This window comes from Denticeps clupeoides, chromosome 9, assembly GCF_900700375.1.
Source record: "Denticeps clupeoides chromosome 9, fDenClu1.1, whole genome shotgun sequence".
NCBI classification, from domain to species: domain Eukaryota; kingdom Metazoa; phylum Chordata; class Actinopteri; order Clupeiformes; family Denticipitidae; genus Denticeps; species Denticeps clupeoides.
Window position 1 is genome coordinate 15,613,181 of NC_041715.1, and position 14,911 is coordinate 15,628,091.

The 14,911-nt window shown below is 41.6% G+C and overlaps 1 protein-coding gene across 2 annotated transcripts in view; it reads left to right on the forward strand.

The window, feature by feature from the left end:
- The window catches only part of agps (alkylglycerone phosphate synthase), a 29,408-nt gene that overhangs the window by 5,724 nt on the left and 8,773 nt on the right, over window positions 1-14,911 (forward strand). For both annotated transcript variants that reach the window (XM_028991577.1, XM_028991578.1), the window contains exons 3-14: window positions 393-483; window positions 625-745; window positions 954-1,028; window positions 1,790-1,861; window positions 2,157-2,236; window positions 3,224-3,304; window positions 3,838-3,963; window positions 4,483-4,591; window positions 7,381-7,508; window positions 8,842-8,893; window positions 12,557-12,633; window positions 12,880-12,992. In XM_028991577.1, coding sequence (XP_028847410.1) covers window positions 393-483; window positions 625-745; window positions 954-1,028; window positions 1,790-1,861; window positions 2,157-2,236; window positions 3,224-3,304; window positions 3,838-3,963; window positions 4,483-4,591; window positions 7,381-7,508; window positions 8,842-8,893; window positions 12,557-12,633; window positions 12,880-12,992 — 1,125 coding nt within the window. The remainder of the gene's footprint in view (window positions 1-392; window positions 484-624; window positions 746-953; window positions 1,029-1,789; window positions 1,862-2,156; window positions 2,237-3,223; window positions 3,305-3,837; window positions 3,964-4,482; window positions 4,592-7,380; window positions 7,509-8,841; window positions 8,894-12,556; window positions 12,634-12,879; window positions 12,993-14,911) is intronic.

Consider the following 14,911-nt stretch of genomic DNA (forward strand, 5'->3'; position numbering starts at 1 on the left):
TAAATTTGAAATGGCTCTGTTTTTTTCCACTCTATTTCCAAATGACATTGCCCCCCCCCCCCCACCCCCATTGTCTTTGGTCTACATACACCCACCAGGCATAAATTAAAGTCAATGAGCGATTTTCTCCTCGTTCCACTCCGCCCAGTAAAACAGAAGGTTTTTTCATTTAGGCACGTCATTTACTTTGCAAGACGGTTGCATTCTTAATTGCCACTGATAGATTCCCCTTTATATACAATGGATGGCAAATACATTGCCATCACGTTCCTGTCTTAAATAAACTAGAAACTTATCTTCATGTTCTCATTATTTGCATGATAAGGAGTAAATCAGAATGAATCTGCATGGCTCATCGAAACCGCAGTCGCTGATAAGTTTGTATCTTGCAGGTATCGATTAAGTGGGTTGATCCTGCCCAGTCTGAAGGACTGGTTTGAGGGGACGTTCGGAGCAAACCTGCAGCACAAATCTCCAGCAGTGGTGAGCCTCTTCACCTTTGCCATTCTGCCTGTAGCAGCAGCAGCAGCAGCAGCAGCAGCAGAGGATGGATGTTAATGTCTTTATTATTATTTTTTTTTTGTTTTTGGTTCTTTGTTTTGACGCCTACCTGTCGTGCTGCAGCCCAGTCTGAACACCAGCGCTGTGGCGCCCCCTTCACTGAACGAGGCCTTTGTAGAAGAGCTGAAGTCCACTGGTATCCCCTTCTCACATGATACAGAGGACCGGGTCTTCCGAGCACATGGTTAGAATTTTCTTAAATTAATAACTGTGAGAATAATCATGATTAGGACAGCGATAATAAATTATGACATTTTTTCATTTGAAGTAATGTACAAGAATAACTTGCAGAATTATTTCAGTTGTACATCAAGTTAAACATGTACCTCATGTTGTTTTGGTCACATATTAATCCGATTGATGTAATGTTTGGAATGTTTTTTCCCTCCCAGGGCACTGCTTACATGAAATCTTTTCTCTACGTGACGGCAGGGTCGGGCGCTGCCCGGACATGGTGGTGTGGCCAAGTGAGTGTCCTGTTCCATAGGATTACCAAGGGCTTTATATTTCACACAGCCCTGAGCTCCGCAGTGCCTCCAGGCTGGAGTGATTTAAAGGGTTAATCTCTGCGGCGGCTGTGGGATTTTAATATGTATGAGCGGGTGTTTAATAAGCCGCGTCAGAGGGAAAGGCGCTTGACATCCAATCCTATGCAGCCGGGCGGCGACGTGCTGCTGCTGTGAATTACTGTCCCGAGATTGGTTTGCCGTGGTTATGGCTGGCACTATTTTATCATGCAAATGAGTGTTGACTGATGGCTGGATTGATTAGCAGCCTCCCAAATGGGCAGCAAATCACCGGGCTTCTATTACTGCAGCCCAAATTGGAAAATCCGCTTTACTTTTTAACCTTCCCTGGTCCCGGCACCATCCCGAAAAACCTCTTTATTGCCCAAATGCGCTGGCATTATAACGATTTATAAAAATGTTCTACCACTGGGTCGAAAATGGGGCACAACACTTAATTGTGTTTTTACATGGGACCGGACTGCATGAGGTGGCATGTAATTCTGTTCTGCTCTAACTCCTTGCTGGCATTCTTCTCTCATTGGTTCTTCAGAGAGAAGGGTCTAGAACCTCGCCAGTCTTCCTTCATTTACTCTTAAGCATTAATGTTCTATTCAAAACATTATGTGGATTTACAAGTCAAGGTCATTTTCACAGCATGTATAGTTTGATGTTTTGATTTGAAGTGAAATATTTTAATATGATCCCATTTCTACATGCAGATTGCCATAATGATGTGGTGAAAATCGTGGAGCTGGCATGCAAACACAGTGTTTGTTTGATACCATATGGAGGTGAGTTTTCAGCCTGACTCCTCTATCAGGCCACTGCAGTTGTGCTTTTTTTTTTTTTTTTTCAGGAATTCTCATTCCACCCACACATGAATTATGAATAAAAAAACAGAATAAGCTCTCCTTGAAATGTGCATTTAGTGAGTAGGTGATTTCACAGCTGAGACTAACAGGTTTTGCTTGCATATTTAGTATAAAAAGCCTGTGAAACAATGTGAGTGGGTTTTGTGGGTCGAATATAATTCCATTGCTAACACCCAGCTCTCTCTCTCTCTCTCTCTGTATCTGATGTTTGAAGGTGGGACAAGTGTGTCCAGTGCTCTAGAGTGCCCCCCTGAGGAGACCCGCTCCATAGTCTCCCTGGACACATCACAGATGGTGAGTAGTAACAGGGGAGAGGGAGTGCATTGCAAGATAGAGGCCTCATCCTTACAGCTGGTACCGTTTTAAATCAGCCTCTACTGTACTGAAGCAAAGCCCAGCCTTCCTTTTTTTTTTTTTGTTGAAATGTGAAGTGCTGGGAACATGACTTCTCCCCTCCTTATATATCTTCCTTTTTTTCTTTTTTTTCTTTTTTTTTTTTTTAAAACACAACCTCCCCATCCACACTGCATCTGGTCCTTATCAAAGTAGCCGGCCTTCACATTGATAGCGCCATCCTCGGCTGATCCAGAGGAAAGTGCGGCCTCTGAGTCCGGGTGTATAAATACCAGTGACCAGTGCACTGTGTCGAGGGTCACGGGGCCATGTGGCCTGGAGCCCCTCACATGAAAGGCACAGTATGACAGCAGTGGGCAGTTTATTACCAGGAGGGGAGGGGGTGCAGTTGTGATTGATAGCAGGCGCTGGGGAAGCTCAAGCTGTGTGCCTCCATGCCTTGAGGAGTGCTTAAATGAGATGAGGATTTGTGGGATTGAATGTTAAAAGGAGGTTAACCTTTTGGAATCTGTCTAATGGAGCTTTCTCCCATCTAGCAGTAACTCTTGTGGACCCAATACCGCCACTGCCAACCGAAATGGCGTTTTTTTTTTTGTTTTTTTTGGTCCTAACATTTATTTCTGTTGCAACAGGACAACCTTTATTTGCCTTTGACAGTTCAGTGTCTGCTACCTGGAGTGAATTCGGAGGGTATAACAGCCATAGGTGCCCGCTGTCAGTGCAGTAGCACTTTAATTTAAGGCTCCCTCCCTCTCATAAAAGAATGTCAGTTGCTTGGATGCAGTACACTGTTTTGATACAAAGCCGAAGCCGAACAAGAAAAGACCATTGTTCTCGTGTTTCTCTTCTGTTTGTGGGAGCGCTTTAGCGCCATAAAATTTCATTGTCGACGATATTTTGTGCAACTTTTATTGCTCCTCCCCACAGAACCGAATATTGTGGATTGATGAGAAGAACTTAACAGCCCATGTTGAAGCTGGCATCATTGGGCAAGACTTGGAGAGGCTGGTAAGTTCCCACTAAGCAACCACCCATGCACTAGATGTGAAGAGCCCATAGTAGGAAGGGAAATCTCCAGTTCCATGTGGTTTTTAACCAATAAGACCCAGACTCTAAATTCTGGTAAGTTTGCATGGTGCGTTGGGAGCTGCCATTTCACCAGAAGCTGAGCGAAGTACGCCTGCCAGTGCGGTTGTGAGTGGTGGAGACTGAACTGCACTCTCTGAGCAGATGGCACCATCAAACTAATTCAGAAAAATGGGAGCTGGTGTTTTGATGTAGAGGAATGTGTGTGCACTGCATCATAAACAGATCACGCGTATGCATGTAGCAGGGGCCGAAATGATGGCGCAGATGGCCCAGCATTAAACCAGCGTGGTTCTGGGGGGGTGGTCTGTAATAAAACATGGGCCTGTTTTACCCACATCACCTGGCAAAGCCTCCATCTCCAACGCAGCTTGGGGACCATAGCTCACCATCAACTCTGAGGCAAATGTCACCTAGGGATATTTTAATTAACTGTGCACTCTTTCTATATCTAGCTCAATGAGAGTGGCTACTGCACTGGTCACGAGCCCGACTCCATGGAGTTCAGTTCACTGGGAGGCTGGGTGGCCACCAGGGCGTCAGGCATGAAGAAGAATATCTATGGCAATATAGAGGATCTGGTATGTGCTCTTCCATTTTTTTTTTTTTTCGATTCAATAATAATAACAATACGATACTGAAAGCATTTTTGTTAAAAGAGACTAAGAGTTTCGAGTCATCTCTGTTATCTTCTATTTTTTTTGCGTTTATTTGCATGGCTATACTGTACGGCAATATAAAATTATTGTGCCTGGGTGTGTATTTCTGGCTTTATGTATGAAAGTATTGAAGTCAAACCAACACAATCCATTTGAAGTGTACATCCTTTACGTTATTGTCGTAATTTAGCAGACTTTCCTAAACGTGAACAAATAGGAACAAAATTAATGCAAACTATAGACTAAAAACTCTCTCCACATCCATAGGCATCGTTAACACTGAGCATAGATGGGCCCTGATGCTGTTCTATTCCTGTGGATTTAAGTACAGTACAATACAAACTTCTGTTTAAGAGCCTCTTCTGTGACCAGCCAAAACGTACGTCTATGAATGGGAACTCCCTGCTTCTCTGTGTAAAGTGGCTCCTCTTTTCTTTACAGGTGGTGCACATAAAAATGGTGACCCCTCGAGGGGTGATCGAGAAGAGCTGTCAGGGCCCACGCATGTCCACCGGCCCCGACATCCACCACTTCATCCTGGGCTCCGAGGGTGAGCGCCTGGTAGTTTTCTCTGTGTTAAATCCTGCACGGTCAGTTGAGCAATAACTGTGTCACCCGGCGGGGGAAAAATGTACTCGGAGACGGCGCCATACGCTGCCCCTCCACCCCCACCCATGTGTGGCCACGTCCTTGTGTAGGCCCACTGAGAATTCGGCCATATGCCATGGCTCTGCCCGTAACGGGTGGTGCGGGAAGCGTTGGCATGGTGCTGTTAGACAGCTGTGGGTGCGCTCGCACAACAAAGCGCAGCAATCTGCTGCAGGAATCTCCATTTGTACTCATTATAATGTGCTGGGTCCCCCCCTTCCTGAGTGTTTAATGCACATCTGTGAATTGTAGTCCATCTAGATGTTTCATTAACTGTAATCATCTCATTTAAATGTCCTTCAGTTTTGGGAGGGCACATGTTTAATTTATGCGTGAATTTAGTAAAGTTACCAAATGCTTTACTGCAGCATACTATTTTCTATCATTCTCTTATTAAGCAACTGGGTTTTAACTAGTGTTTTAATACATGGGGTGGGTTTTTTACCAAGATTGATAACCTACCAAGTCTAACACAGTGTAATTAACGTAAAATGTTTTTCACATCATGAACCTCATCTGATATGTTAAGAAATGAATAACCAGATTCTGTGGGAATTTGTGCTCTATGTGGCGGCTGGTGGACAGGACCACCTCTACTGGCAGAGCGTGGCCTTCTTGGAGCCCAGAGGCGGTGGTTCCAGGGTCACCATCTGGACATGTCCCCCCTGTGTCACATGCTCCACACCAAACTTTACACCCACTTGCCAGACTCTGCATACAAAACAGGTGGCCTCAGTTTGATTAAGGCCCTTCCTGTCTTCATTGACTACACCGTATATCTGCTCGTCTTAATCTCCCCGACCTTGAAAGGGCCTGAATGTAAAGGACCGTGCTCCCCTCGCAAGTGAGCAGCTTAAAGGGAATGATCAATAATAATTAGTTTGAGTTTCCAGTGCTGCTTATCAGCCCCTTTTCCCTTTTAATGCAGGTGCATGTTTCAAAGCAGCTCTAATCTTATCTCACATGGAGATAACTCAATGTGAAACGGCCACTTTCGCTTTGAACGAGCTGCCCTACCGAATCACGACTCCCTCAGTCAGGCTACTAGCTGCAGTGTTTGACAGCCATGTTGGTTCACATGCTGAAAAAAACGAAACTGTCAAAACTACTTTTTAAATTATTTATTTTTTTTTTTAAATCAGAAACTTTTGTTACCTGATATTGATAAAAAAAAAAAAAACATGTTAAAGTAATGCTAAACAACTATCTAAGGTTTGTAGCTACTATTAAATATAATAATAATAATAAATGACATAATATAAGGTTTCAGCAGTCAAAACAGGATGGAAGGTGAAGGTCATGTCCACAGCAGTTGTTCTCAAACCTTGGTTTGGTGAGATTTATTTTATCTGATTTTTTAAGTCAACATAAAAGGGGACGTGGAATGGAATTTTTAGATCTTTGTCTCTCATGTGTACCCTGATGTTGATAGAAGGGCCACAGTCTTGGACTGGGTTGGAAAATTACTGGAACAGTTGTTGTCTGAACCGTGCTGGGATTCCTTGTAGATGCAGGAATGCCCTGTCTGCTATAATAGTCGCTTGTTCTCAGATGGGCCACTAGAGAGCAGCACAACTTGTCCCTCAGAAGGTCTCAACAGCAACCAGGGCATCTCAACTGGCAGCCAATGCATAGTGATTAAATACCCTAATTAACCAACAACACACATGGCCCAGAATGTGGTAATTACGTGGTTTAATGTATGACTCGTATAGAGGAAATGGCTCTATGCAGTTTGATGAGCATTGCAAACCGGAGAGACCACTATTCATTCATCTAATTTCTTGAATTTGTTTTTCTCTTCTCTCTCCAATGATCATCTATTTCACTGACCTGCCCAATTTTGATCTCTTTTTTAAAATTACTTTTAAAACATTCCTATGCTCATTAGCCTGACATCCAGGCACAATTCTAAAACCACAGAAGCATTGGATGAAGGGGGGGAAAAAAGACGTTCAGCTGCGTTCTTCCAGAATTATATACTGCTGGCAGAATTACGAAGGGCTTTTATAGAGGAGGTTATCACTATATACCGACATCTCGTTTAGATGACAGCCCTAATAGAGCTTTGGCTGGGGCTCCGCTTTTATTGAGCCAGTGGTCCCTGCGCTCCATGTGCTTTGGGAGCTGTAAACACCGCTCATTGCCATGTTTATTATGTACTCTGGGCTGTCCGTTATCCATATTTCACGCATTCTGACAGCTTTTAGGTAAAGTGTTGCATCTCAGATTGTTCGGTTCGGGCAAGGGCTGGATCATATTATGATGTGGACATAGTATCTCTACAGTTGTATGGATGGATGGAAATTATTGGTTTTGGTCGTGTATTATTTTATTATGTGTTCCGCTATTCCTCTGAGCTGGGTAAACGAAACGTGGACCACCACACTCAGAGGTGTAGTAAGATGTCCAGTATCATGCTGGGTTGGCTTGTATAAGTTTTTTATGTGTTATACCTTACTTTGATATGGTCCAGTCGGTAAATTTCATTTGTCTCCCTGAGTGATTGATGAAACAAGATCACGGGCTTGAGAAATAACCCTGGGATCACCCGTGGAGAGTCGAATGTGGATGTGAGGCTGTGTGCTATATGAATTATGTTTTGTCCCACTGATGTTACTGATACACATCTTAGATGCCTTTAGCCTCTGATCGCTTTTGGATCATTTAAGATGGACACTTCCTCTACAGGAACCCTGGGAGTGGTGACTGAAGTGACACTCAAGATCCGTCCCATCCCGGAGTACCAGAAGTATGGCTCAGTGGTCTTCCCTAACTTCCAGCAGGGCGTGGCCTGCTTAAGAGAGGTCGCAAAACAGGTCTGTGTACATTTCTTTTTTGCTGTTTTTTCCTTTACACTTCATTTCCTATTTCTTCACTCGCACCTGATCTTTGTACTCTTCTCAACGCCTCATAAATGTCCTCAGAACTGAAAAACTTTAAGGAACTGCTTAGTGAGTAAAAATTGACTGCCTCTGCTGCTAATATATTTTTTATTTTTCATCCATGTCCTCAAACCCTCTGAAAAGTAAAGGGATTAACATTGATTATATTGTTCAAATGGCACATGCCAGGGAAGGTTTGGTAATGTGTGAGAGAGTGACTGCAGACCTGTCCGGCACAGTCCTCAAGTCTGCTGATATTTGAAAACCGTAGTGATTGCTGTAATAGGAACGTGTCTAACACAGATCAATCCCATGCCGACCCTGTGCCATTGCTGACCTTGTCCAATACCAAAAGCCTCTAGATTGCAGAAATGTGGCCTGTTGAGAGACATGCCAAATACATCAAGACACCATAAAGTCTTTTGGAGTCCATCCTTTGAATGAACAGTACTGGATTGGTGAAAGGAGCATGCGATGCTCAATTTTTGGCAGATGGTGTAAAGTTAGATGGTCTGCTGATGTGACTTTTATTGACAAACTTATGTTTTGTGGTTTATGCAATCCCCCCCATATTACTGCCACATAAAGGAGTTTGTCTTAAAGTGCACAATTAAGCTATTGATTGAGTTGCCTGCACCGAGAGAGGGAGGCTTTGAGCTGAGATATGGACTTAAACTTCCCCCTAGCACTCTGTTCAACGCCACACGTACTTTTGCTCTCTTAGTGTCCCTCCACTCTATATCACTGCATATAAATCTCTGCTTCTTCTGGCTGAAACTTCTTAATCTCCATTAGTCTTCTGCAGAAGTGGTACAAAGGCCTTTCAGAGAGGACTTCCGACACGTTTGCAACTGATTGTTCAGTAAAGCTGTCAATGAGGTTGTTTTTTTTTTTTTTTGTTTTTTTTTTTTCTCCCAGCAATTTAATTATTCATACTGGTGTGGATTGGTAAACTATGGGTAGAAAGGGTTTTACAAAGTCACCTGCAATTTGGTTATTTAGCCTTTTATTGAAACAAGTAATTTACAATGATGCACCATGGTGGCTTGCACAGACACCTGATGACTATGAATGGGTGACAGCATACTTAAACCGAATAATTAATTTGTCCTAATAATGGATATATATATATTACTTTGCAGTATGCAGTATACTTTAAAGTATGTACAAGCTCTTCACATTCAACTGTGCTTTTGTTGAGTCAGGAACATCAGAAAAGGACCAGCTTATTTACATTGTAAAATCGTTACTCTTTTTCTATCATCAGAGGTGTGCACCAGCCTCCATTCGTCTAATGGACAATGAGCAGTTTCAGTTTGGTGAGTACTTTGTGGTCAAAAACAAACAAATGCACTGACCCATCATCAGACTCTCATATGGACAGTCATCAATTTTCGTAGTTTTTTTTTTTTTTTTTTTGTGTAAACTTTCTTGACTTCTTGACCTCCTGTTTTAATTGAATTCCTTAAATCCACCTTCAAAAAACATCCTCTGTGAGAGCCTAAAAGTAATCTATTTCCCTCAAATCATTGGCAGAGCAAGGAAAATGAACAAGAATAACACATGAGTGAGGGAGCACTACTAAGCACAATAGGAGGAGCCAATAGTAAGACTGTTACCATGGGAACCCTGCTTCCCACTGGTCTCTTGGAACTGGTGTTTTTTTGACTGAGGGACCCACAGCTTTGTAGATGAAGACCTTCCAGTCACAGGCAGCAGTGGGCAGGGATGAAAACAATAGTTCTGCCTCTGGAGTCAGATGACTGTGATCCTGAATAAAACGTTCTCTCTTCCTCCGTTTAAGGAGCAGATTGAACACAATATGAAGCTTTTAGGGAAGTGGACTTGTGATCGGAAGGTCACAGGTTCAAATCCACCAACCATCCTTGAGCAAGGCACCTTCCACACGCTGCTCCCCTGACACTTTTCATGGCTGAACCCTGCTCAGAATTGGTGATTGGTTGTTAAATACAGAGGACTCACTTCACATGATGCAGTAACACCTACTGGAATTTGCCATCTTAGTTTCTCTTTGTAGAACATGCTCCCAAACAGGGTAGAGTGCCAAGCAGCATACACTCTCACTTTTAATTCATGTTAAGTGTGATAAACTTCCCCTGTATAGTCTCTTTCTGCCTCTCCCTTTTTTAATTGCTGCCTGACTTAAGTGTGTGGAATTTTTATGATGCGGAGCGATCTAATTTTGCATGACATCATTTATCTGTGGAGTCGATCACCCTCCGTTGCCTTGTATAAAGTTAAATTGATCATTATTTCTCCAGCCGAACAGGGAGAAACACAGGGAAAAGCGTCTGAAGGACGGTGAAAAATCGCCGTGACAACAATTAAGCCATCCCTATATTGAAGTTTTATGACACCGTTCCTTGAAATCTCGTGGAGCGTGTCAGGTCTTGTCAGAGATCTCTGGAAAGTTCTGCTGTCTCAGGGGGTCTCATTAGCCCCTCTGCTCTTCACACATTTTCACAGAGTGTGCATTTCTTTAGCATTGAGCGGGAGAACTGAAGTAAGCAGGTTTCTTCCCACTAATAACTGAAAAGCGGAGCCTTTTCCTAAACTAGTTTTGGCTTTTTTAATGAATTATCTTGTGGTTTTAATGATACTGCCCTCTGAAGAATAGATCAGGTGAATTTCCATTGCCAAGGAAGATAAATCTGGGCAATTATATTGATATGCATTAGCCCTTGAATAATAAAATTGAATACTAAGACAAAATTTTTCAAAAGCACCCTTTTTACTGAATTTACTGTCTTCTACTAATTTTATAATACAGGGCTGTGCGATATGGCATAAAATTCATATTGCAAAATAAATTGAACCATAGGCTGTATATGTTGCGGTATATAACTTGATGAGTAAATTTAAATATAACTGTTTTTTCAAAGTGTAACATGTCCATGTTAAAGGCACCTCAGCAGGAAATTGTATAATAAGCTATTATACATAAACGTATAGCATAACCGTATAGCCAGAGAAAACATCTGGCCAATTCTACTGAAAGTGGACTTTGTCACACCCATATATATGTGTGTGTGTGTGTGTGTGTGTGTGTGTGTGTGTGTGTGTGTGTGTGTGTGTGTGTATATATATATATATATATATATATATATATATATACACACACACACACACACATACATCAGAAAATATTTAAATAACACTATGCTTGTTCATTGTTTTTTTTTCATGCAGGCCCTCCTTGTTTTCTAGATTTTATCGTGTGATTTTTTTTTTTTTTTAATTTTTAAATTAAAAAAATTTTTTTTTTTTTTTTTGGAAACATAATTGCTTTTTTGCACAGGGCACCAAACAGTCTAGGACTGCCCCTGCTTCATTTCATGCACACTTGCACTTCCGGGTTTACTAAGTGCAGTGCTCACATGGACCTTGTTTTATTCTGTTTATTCGCTCTGCAGTCATTTTTAAGACCTTTTAAACTATTGATTTAAGGATTATTAGTAATTTAATAATATTTAAGGCCTTGTAATGATATTTAAGGCCTTGGAAACTATAGAATTTTTGATTTTATTTTATTTTTTTAAGGTTCTGCGGAAACCCTGCCATGCACTCTAGCCTAAAGCTAATAGCTTCTGATGCAAGTAGGCGTGGTTTTGTGCAGGTGACGCGACTTTGTTATTTCCGATAGTTCTGCCATAGGCCGGTATAATCAAAATCTCTCATGTTGGCCAAATTTATATTGCATACAATGCAGCCCTTACAGATCATATAACATATAAACGATACTTTTATTACATTCCATTGTGTCTACTGAAATGATTACATTTGATGTCTCTACAATTGATAAATTTCAGGTTCCATTTGATTATATACACACACACACATTACAAAGTGTAAATGTAATAAATTCAACTGAATTGGAGTCCAAGTTTAATGGTGATTGTCAGATGTAGTGATTTGAATTTTTGAAGTTTTTATTGCTGTTATTTCACTCTATGATATGGCAGACAATTTGCAGATTTATTATTTTTACCCGACAAACATAAGCTCAAAATTAATTATAATCATCATCATCATCACATCTGACTGATTATTTGAGGCAATTGGTGACCACAAGACCAGCAGGTATAAATGGAAACAATTAAGATGTGATATGATTGAGGCTGTTGTTGGGACCTGAGGAAAATAAATGGGCTGTTAAGTCTCTGAAGAGTCACTGATGACTTTTCTCCATGTGATTGATAACCATCCCGTCGGCCCTCGCACCTCGTTTTTGGGCTGTCCACAGGCGCTTTGTGCGTCCGATCGGGAATAAATCAAAACGTGCGGATGAGGAAGACTGATATGGTGGTGTCACCCCCACTTCCCTTCAGAGGCCGGCTGATTTATGACGCCCGTCCCTCGTAGCCTCACCACAGTTGTATTCAAATGTTACAATTTATTTTCCTCCCATTGTTTAAATGGCAAATAAATCTGACACGCTGCTGCTGTTTGGACATCCAGAGGTAGCAGGTTAAAGATGTGGGCCAACCTGGCATGGGAACGGCGTTCGTATATCAGCTTATTCTACTCACAGCTCACATTTTGTCTTGGTGATAAAGCACTTGTCAAAGTTTTTTTTTTTTTTTTTTTTTTTAACCTGCAAAATGCAACCATATTAATGAGCTTAACCATATTCATGCAGCATTGTTGGCTATATTTTAATGTTTTGTTGTATTTTTTGGTGAAGTACCCCAACATAGTTACATTTTTCTACATTTCAGAATTGCCTGTATGCTGATTTTGCATACAGGCAATTATTACTACATTATTATTATTACCACAAACATTACCACAATATTTTCGTTGTATTATTAAGCCATATTAATCAGATTTTAAGGGTTTTGTAGTAAGTTTAGTGAATTACATTATTCTTTAGTTTGGTCACCTCCTGAATGGTGTCACATGTTGATTCTGACCAATGATTTAATTATTAGAAATTTAATCTGTGTGTTTTTCCACTGTAGGTCATGCATTGAAACCTCAAGTCTCCTCCATTTTTACATCTTTCCTGGATGGACTGAAAAAGTTCTACATCACAAAGGTAAGGTAGGGTGGTAGTAGCCTAGTGGGTAACACACTCGCCTATGAACCAGAAGACCCGGGTTCGAATCCCACTTACTACCATTGTGTCCCTGAGCAAGACACTTAACCCTAAGTTGCTCCAGGGACACTGTCCCTGTAATACTGATTGTAAGTCGCTCTGGATAAGGGCATCTGATAAATGCTGTAAATGGGCTTCGTGTTTATTTGAATGGAATTTTATGACATTCTTTCCTCTATTGAACAGTTCAAAGGCTTTGACCCACACCACTTGTGTGTGGCCACCCTGCTGTTTGAGGGAGATCGTGAGAAGGTTCTTCAGCATGAGAAGCTGGTTTATGACATTGCTGCCAAATTTGGGTGAGAATCTCTGACAATCACCTCCTGTGCCACTCAAATTTTTCAGTGTCTATATTGCTCTAGTGCATCATACCCGCAATTTTGCCGTGTAAGCACAATTTGCTTCTTTTCAGGAAGTCACTGTTCTTGTAACACTCCACAGTATTAGAAAAAACATATATTTTGATTGTCTCCTTATTTCATTCTGAACTGCATTAAAATGCATTTGCACTGCAACTGCACAACACAGCAAATGCATTTGCACTGCAACTGCATAACACTGTGCTTCACTGTTGAACATGCGTTCAAAGAGCCTGTGACCTTCAGAACAGGACCTCGGAGAAAGTGGGAAGATTGCAAGTTAGGGGAGACAGTGATTTCTCTGGTTCATCAGTAAATCTTGGGTTCTTTGTTCACTTTGACACTTACCACCTAAGCATGCCACCTGCCACATTCCAAAAGTGGTTCCAAATTTTTCAGGCCAAGCATCAGCTTACTGAAGTTGTTTGCTAATGTGATGTTTCCTCTGGAAAGTTTACGGGATAGAGTAAAAAATGGTTTGAGAGTGCAAGGGGTGATCTGGGGTGAGAGGTGTCCCTCAAGGCAGCCGCAGGAACGCGAGAGTGTTTGAAGAACCTAGCTGAGCCTAAACCATGCCGTGATAGATTGCCTGTGGCCGTCCCTGTGTCAGGCCTGTTTTGGTGGTTGGGTGGCAGAGGGGTGGAGAACGTCTCATTCAGGGAAGGGGGGCTTGAGTAATGGAGAACTGCCCGAGTGCCGGCTGCTCTCTGATTGATTGCGAGGCAGATCAATAGCGGCCCTGCTGGAAATAAGTTATCTATCAGCCCTGAGGAGGGACGTGCACTGTGCCGCTGTCACTACTCCTCACCTAATGCAACTCGCCTGTGACTGTACAAGTGCTGTAATGCGTCACAGACATCCTCCTGCCTGGCGCTACTCTGGAGCACTTGAACTGGGGTCTAGATTTTCCAAAAAAAAAAAAAAAAAACGACTTACATTTTCAGAGTACATACAGACAACAATTATAACAAAGAGAGGCGGATGCTATCACAATCACTATCTCTTATTATCATTAAAAACCTGGAAAATGAACAATTGGAAAAATTTTGGAATATGAAAGAAACGTATAAATTTCTACAAGAGTTTTTGAAATTTGAATGTATAACGAATACATTCCTGTGACACTGCGCAAGCAACGTTTTTCTAGGTTTACAACTACACATGTAAACATGCAACACACATCTCAACATGCAACACTGAACCATTTACGTCCAACCCGCTCATTTCCTTTCCGTCTTAGTCATGCGCTCCTAGTCAGGCTGTGATCGTGAAAAATGGCAACAGCAATGTGAAGGTGATCGTCATTGTGAAACACTGCAGCACAGCACACGGTGACACAATGAAATAAATCTTCTGCTTTTAACCATCACTCTTAATGAGCAGTGGGCAGCCATAAAAGGCCCCCAGGGAGGGGACTGCAGGGACGGTGCTTTGCTCAGTGGCATCTCAGTGGCACCTTGGCAGTTCGGGAAACTGGCAACCTTCTGATTATGGGGCCGCTTCCTTATCCGCTTCTACCACTGCCCCCTGAGATGAATTTTAATGTGATCATCGATCAAGATTGTATAATTGCCCAGAACTTGTGGTAATGTTTTACTTATTTATATTTGTTTTTTATTTATTGTTGCCTCCCTGTTATACATTTATTTTAACCAATTTTTTTTGGTTTTTCAAAGTTGCTCAGAAATTTGGTCATGAAAATTTGCCTTATTCATTGAAGTCATGGGGCCAAACTCATAGAAATTATTTTGTAAAAATGTGTAAGAACCCTTGGATCAACCTCATCAATTCAGTAATGGACTCAATTTTCCTCTTATAAACATACAATTTAGACAACATCCTTGCATTGTTTTAATTAA